Source organism: Sinocyclocheilus rhinocerous, unplaced genomic scaffold, assembly GCF_001515625.1.
Source record: "Sinocyclocheilus rhinocerous isolate Xijiao unplaced genomic scaffold, SAMN03320098_v1.1 scaffold1548, whole genome shotgun sequence".
NCBI lineage: Eukaryota > Metazoa > Chordata > Actinopteri > Cypriniformes > Cyprinidae > Sinocyclocheilus > Sinocyclocheilus rhinocerous.
This window is the reverse complement of record NW_015630996.1, coordinates 708,520-715,555: the sequence shown is the minus strand read 5'-3', so window position 1 is coordinate 715,555 and position 7,036 is coordinate 708,520. Positions and strand designations below refer to the sequence as shown.

At 39.1% G+C, this 7,036-nt stretch overlaps 1 protein-coding gene across 1 annotated transcript in view; it reads left to right on the top strand.

The window, feature by feature from the left end:
* Positions 1-2,300: 2,300 nt before the first annotated feature.
* The window catches only part of LOC107740995 (proprotein convertase subtilisin/kexin type 5-like), a 53,063-nt gene continuing 48,327 nt past the window's right edge, over positions 2,301-7,036 (top strand). The window contains exons 1-3 of the mRNA XM_016553571.1: positions 2,301-2,352; positions 4,945-5,117; positions 5,646-5,750. Coding sequence (XP_016409057.1) covers positions 2,301-2,352; positions 4,945-5,117; positions 5,646-5,750 — 330 coding nt within the window. The remainder of the gene's footprint in view (positions 2,353-4,944; positions 5,118-5,645; positions 5,751-7,036) is intronic.

Genomic DNA, 7,036 nt, shown 5'->3' with positions numbered 1-7,036 from the left:
ACTTTTTGGTTGTTAAAAAAAGGTGCGCTCGTTCAAAACAGTTGCGTTCTATCCTTCGCGGGCTGTGCTGATTTAAATCTAGCGGTTCTTTTGTGTTTGTGTCGCAAATTCAGTGACGCAGGTAGTGACGATTCTCTCCGGCCAATCCGTGATCAGCAGCGTTTACACGTCTTGTTTTGGTAACGCTTGGAACCTCAACCGAGGTGGTACTAAAAAATGTACCAGGTACCAGGTACTGTACCCAGTGGAAACCCCCCAAAAGTGAACCGTACCGAGCCGTACCATGCAGTGGAAAAGCGCCATAAATATTTTCGCAAGTAGATTACATACAAAGTCAATACAAAGACGCGAATTTGTGCCGGGCGACGTGAATTGGGTGACGCGTTTGCGTCGAACATGCGATATTCGCCTCAATTGCATCTTATGTGCAAGAAAAACATCCCGCGAGTAATCTAGAGCAAGTAACGCGATGCAAATATTCGCTTTGCTTTTGGTGTGCACACACCGAAGGCCGCATGTCCACCAAAGGCTAGTGTATTTTTTCAATTGTTTTCAATGGGAGCACCACGTTTTTTAAAACGCCAGGAGTGTGACGAGGCACTGAGCGTCTATTTTACGTGTTCAGCGTTTTTTCTCCGCGCTGAGAATTGAAGAATGTTCAACTGTGGTTAAAACACAGCGCTCATCACTGTCACTTTTTAGTCAATTAACCAATCACAGTGGAGGAGGGGCGAGACTAATACCACACCAACCAACCAACCGTCACACCCTCCTTGTACTATGACTGAACAACAATGGAGAAGTTAATATTGCTCGTCTCCGAATATTCATATCTTCACCAGCTGGAATTCCCAGACTACCACAATATTGTTATGAAAATAATGCTTTGCGAAACATTTATTTCACGGTGGGCCTGCCATATTACTTTAGCAATATTCCATATCAAAGCAACCAAAGCGTCTCAACTGAAAACGTTTCGCCGCAGAAGTGCTCACAGCTGGACGTTTTCAGCAGAGCACCTGGCGTTTTTAGCTGGCTAAAAAACACGTGGCCTATCAGACTTTTAAACTCCTTGTTGCTAGGAGATGCATGACATATGTAAACAAAATAGTTCTCTAAAATGATGCACTATACACTATGGCCCTGTCCCAGATCGCACCCTAAACCCTCGCACTCTCAGTCTTCCACACTTTCATGACATAATGTCGGGTAGAAATCTGCTGTGGAGCTCATCAGAAGTGTGCAGCGAGGGTGCATAGTAGCCACAAAGGGGGCGCTCATGAGCACCCTACGGAAAGCTAAAATGAAGAACGGAAAACCCTATGGTCTCATGGACTTAACGGACATGCATGTGCGGCGGCCATTGAATGTCTGCAAGACTGCAAGTGCACATGAAGTGTGCCATTTGGGACAGGGCCTATGCAGTGTACTCAACCCTGTAGTATATGAATTTTATAAATTATGTCATTCATAGATCAGTGGTGTGAATGCACTACTTGCACTATTTACACAAAATGGCATAGAATAGTGCATAAGTACACAAATTGGGACACACTTTATGTGTCTAAAATAGTCCCAAATATCAAGCACACTTGATGACCTCCAACTGGATTGAAGCTAAAAATTAATTAAAAAGTCGATGCCCATCAATCTTTACACGATTTTCTGCTAAATTTGTCAACTGAAATCTGGACACTGGCTCTGGCTTTTGACAACGTTGATGCACCCAGATTGCAAATCAGGGGAAAATCTTGCACAAAAGTTGTATTGTGCATTCCCGCCTTAACATTACTAACCTTGTGTTTTACTGAAATGTTGTTTGAAAATGCAGCTGAAACTTATTTGGAAAAAATAAAATAACAATATTTTATTCTGTCTTCTTAGACCCCTCCATTCTTTTATTTTGACTGGCTTTTTGGGTTCAAGCCTTAATTAGGGGGGTCAGACCCCCCAATCCCCCATAATTCGCACCCTGGGATAATAATTATCCAGTGATTTCCGCACATTACGTTTGTTTACTCAGCTCTGAAGAGGTGATAAATAAAGGCTTAATTGCAGCAGAAGGAATGCGCACTGGTAACTGTTCTCAGTGAAAGACACTTGAAGGGGGGCGACTCGGGCTCGCAGGGTAATGGCTGTCAAGCGGAATTTGCGCCCCCGGTAGAGAAGCGACGCGCTGAATGGGGTTGCCCGCTACCTCCGTGATCTGGGTACTTGATTCCGCTCTCAAATCTCCGCATGTTCCCTTCTTTTCTCCTCCTCCCTCGGTGCTTTAAATTGCAATCCTGCTCTCGCACTCAATGGCGTGTTCACGGGGTGTTTTCGTCCCCTTTCATCTCGTTTATAAGGACCGTGAGATATTCTTGTCCCTCGTCTGTTGTCGGATTTGACAGCGGCTCCATTCACGGGTAAATTGGCCATAATTAGTGCAATTATGCTGATTCGCACTTGTACTGCAAACGGAACAGAGCGCGGAGGGATAACCAAAACACAGATCAATCAATCAATCATGACGTGAATGAGAGCGACGCGTAACGCTCGCCACGTAATGATGCCATCAAAAGTACGTCTGGTGACGAGCGGATGCGACTGCGAGAGGAATAATTATCAGCAGCCCACCACCTTAGACCTAGAAGTCACAAGTTTATGGATAAAATGTTATGGACTCGAAGTAAACAACAAGGTGTTTACTCAAGAGCAAGTTAGTTCCAAAAGCACAGAAGAAGTTTTTGTGTTGTTGCTTTTAATAATAATAAAAAAGTGTATGCAATGTATTTAATATTTCAGATCAAAATCTTGGCCAGTTTGTATATTGTTTCTCAACCAATGTAAATAGTCCCATTTACAGAATAAGCCAAAGCATGTAAAAGTGTTGCAGCTCACTGAGCAATGCATGAACTGGAACAGACCGGCCTGTATAACAACAACAATAATAGTGTATATAGGTTATATTATATTATATTATATTATATTATATTATATTATATTATATTATATTGTCTGTTGTCAATATATGTTGTCTGCTGCCTTAAATGGGTGGATTACATTTGGCTGTCAATGTTTTTATCGTTATCAGCTCAAGGGAAAAAAAATCATCCTGAAAGTGGTTCCAATTATATTATTCCTCTGTGTCATTATGGTTAAATCTGGTGTGGACTTCCCTATTCTCATAGAATTACAACGATTATTAAAACTTTATAGTTATTATCATCTTTGGTACCAATAAATATAACTAGGCCTATAATGATAACTATATTAGCATCCACACAATAAAATTATTTTATTTTTTAAGCACGCACAGCAGTCTTTTGCCATTTTAAATGCCTGAGATCTTTAAAGTCAAGTTGATTCTGATTGGCTAGTCCAAAATTCTCCTCCGAAATTTTCACACGTTAAAAAATAAATACAACCTCACGTTGTGTCAATCACGTTTACACACTGCCTCTGAAACTGTCGTTCGTCATTAAAAAATTCGGACCAGGTTTGATTTTCTGCGTTTTCGCATCCGTAGCAAGCATTTTGATAGGAACATTTCAGACTCAGTGTGCAAGGACCTTTATTTGCCACCTTTTATTTCTGAGAAAATACTGAGAGAAAAGTCAGAGTTGCGAGATATAAACTACAATTCAGATGTTTCTTCGGGTAATTCTGTGTTTACATCTCACAGTTCAGATTTTTTCTTTTCAGAATTTTGAGTTTACATCTCTCAATTTTGACTTTTTTTCTCTGAAATTTGAGTTGACATCTCACAGTTCTTATTTTTTTCTGAAATCTGAGTTTACATCTCACAATTCTGACTGTTTTTCCCCAGAATTATGAGTTCACATCTTACAATTCTGACTGTTTTTTTCTACAGAATTATGTATGAGTTCACATCTCACAATTCTGACTTTTTCCTTCAAAATTCTTTGATCATGGGGATAAAACAAACAGTGAAACGTCCAGTGCTGTTATACTAAATTTAAGCACTTCATGGCCAATCAAATTTGAGAACGAGAACAAACTTCTGTTAATAGGCTACTTGACTGGCTACCGCTGTTAATACTGACTGACTACATGACTGGCTATAAATATACAAATAACCCAGAACAGTATACTTTGTCAAGCTTATTCTTCACAGAAGGCTCTGGGAATCTCATGGCTGTGATGAATGTGACAACGCAGCCGGATCTGTGCTGAAGGAACACGGTGTGTCTTTCAAGACTTTAATCTTCACCAATCTGCACGAAGACTCGTTTTTAGCGCAAGAATATCCAGTGCTTAGAGTAAAACCCAGTGAACAAACAGGTCTCTCTGCTGACTCCCAACAACAACAGGTGTTTTTGAAACTTTCCTGCGTGTTAGTGAATATATCTGCTATTTTTTGTTAGTTATGAATGTTGGCAAATAACTTTTAGGTGTACTTCTATATTATAAAGTAATAAGTTAGAAACTGAAGTCATGAATTAGCTACATGCTTCAGCAGGATTCATGACATGTAACATTCACTGTAACATGCTAAAAAATGTTACACAGGCTAAAAGTGTTACATCTTTCACGTTTCATGTGTTCAAATTAAGTACTTAGAATACTTGATATTAAAATGACATATAATGCAGCTGTTTTTTTAATTTGTCAAGCCAAGCTTTGTAGAACTAAAGAACTGCATTATATAAACCGCTTTCTTCTCAGTTTCATATTCCTCCTGGGAGCAAGAAGGAGTCTTATAATAATTAAATTTAATCATATGTTTTGTTATCCACTTAGTGCTTTGGTGGTAAAAATGCTGGTGCATTTAAATAAATGATAGGTTAATGCAAGTTTATGGTGGAGCCTTAAACTTCGCTCAGGCTTCAGCAAGCCTGTATGTCAGATCTCAGATCTCCCAAGTGGTTAAAGAGTTCACTGCGACCGTGTTCAGTGTCTGATTTCACAATGTGCTATCTTATCGCTTATTTGTGCCAGTGAAGAGGTCCTTCCTCAACTGCAAGGTTGTCACCTCCGAAGTCCCTATTTATGAAAGTTTAAGTACTCCTGAACTTTGCAACTCATCAGACTCGTGTCCTCCTGTGGGAATCTGCTTTAGGATCCAGGAATGTGAGATTGCCTTAGGAGCCAGTTGTAGCCCATGTGTTTGTGTAAGATGCTCTTCGTGAACCCAGAAGTTTCCTACATCAAGTTAATTCCAAAGCAGTTGCTTTAAAAGCACCATAAGCCCATTTGATTGACTGTTTACTGGCAAAGCTTATCAATGACTTCAGGAGTCATTGTTTTTTTATGGCAGACTTATGCATCTCTATGGAGTACAGTAGTCTGTGGAGAATGTGTCATGGCTGCCTGGTGTTATTGCACTTGTCAAATGAATCTGTTCTTTGGAAAGTGATACACCCTCTTGAGTAACCAATCTTCCAGTCAATGACATACTAAATAATTAATGATGCAAGCCGGTTTCAATGTGCCTGCGGTGAATGTTACTGTAGCTCTTTCCTATTTATTCATACCAATATTGTTACATATAAGACGTGCCTGCCCCGATATGCTTTTTTTAGTTCCTTAGTAAAGCAGCGTGGTTGGATTCTTGTTTGGAACCTGTTATTTTGTGATGTGCTGGTGTAATGTAGTAATTCTGATACAGTAAATGACAGTTTTGTGTGTTGTTCCTGTAGATCGGTGATCTGAAGGACTACTACCATTTCTTCCACAGCCGGACGATAAAAAGGTCGACGCTTTTCAGCAGAGGCACACACAGCTTCATCTCCATGGAGCCAAAGGTCAGGCTGTCACTATGACAACCCCACACCTGTGTGTTCTATGGTCTATATCAGGGGTGGCGAACGTCGGTCCTGGAGAGCCGCAGCCCTGCAGAGTTTTGCTTCAACCCTAATCAAACACACCTGAACAAGCTAATCAAAGTCTGAACCGTTACTAGGAAGCTACAGGCAGGTGGGGTTTAATTAGGGTTGGAGCTGAACTCTGCAGGCTGCGGCTCTCCAGGACTGGAGTTCGCCACCCCTGGTCTATATGCACTCCTGATCTTGCTCATAAATGACTAGAACTCACAGTGTATTCAAAACAACTGTTGCGCAATGCAAAGCAAGTAAACTGTTCTGTTCATGAACAACACTTTGTGTATTCGACAATTATCTATTCAATAATTAAAATGATGTCATCTTTTAATCACTGTGTCATTCATAACATTTGGTTGTCTTTCTTCTGTGGGACACACAAAGAGATACTTGGCAGAATGTTCACACTGCTTTTTTCCATACAACTAAACTGAATGGTGACCAGTGGCAGTCAGTCTGTAAAAATGACAAAAAGCACTTTTATAAAGCAAAAACTGAGAATGAGAATTTTTTTTTTTTCCACCGTAGCTTTCAGATCTCATTCATATTTAGAAATCTGGTATCTCAAGATGTATCTTTTTGTGTATCGTTTGTGTTTTTTATTTGGCGGAGGACAGAAAAATATACAGGTTTGAAAAGACATTAGGGTGAATAAATAATGACATAATATTAATTTCTGACTCAGTGAACTATTCCTTTAAAAAATGAAATAGCCAATTCGTGGATTTTTAACCATATAATTTAAGTCAAACATGTTTGTGAGCTACATGCATGAAGCCTGTCAATAACATGTATATTTCATCCCAATATTGAAAGGAAAATTAAGGTATGATATTGTGCATGAGGAAAGTTAATACTATATATTATTACAAATTTTGGCATAGTGACATTACCTTCTTTATAATTAAGCATATTTTCCTCCATTATTCTCATTAGAAAAAAATTAGTTGGCATCATTCTCATTATTGTATTACTACAGAGAAAGATATAAAAAATGCACAGTATGTATTAGGGCTGGACGATATGGCCAAAATTGATATCACGATATATTTCTTAATTTCGGTCGATACGATATAATTCCGATATCGATATGAACACTATTTATCTGAAATAGAAATCTTTTGTAACATTGTAAATGCCTTTATCATCACTTTTGATCAATTTTAAGCATCCTTGCTAAATAAAAGTATAATTTCTATAATTTCTTTCCC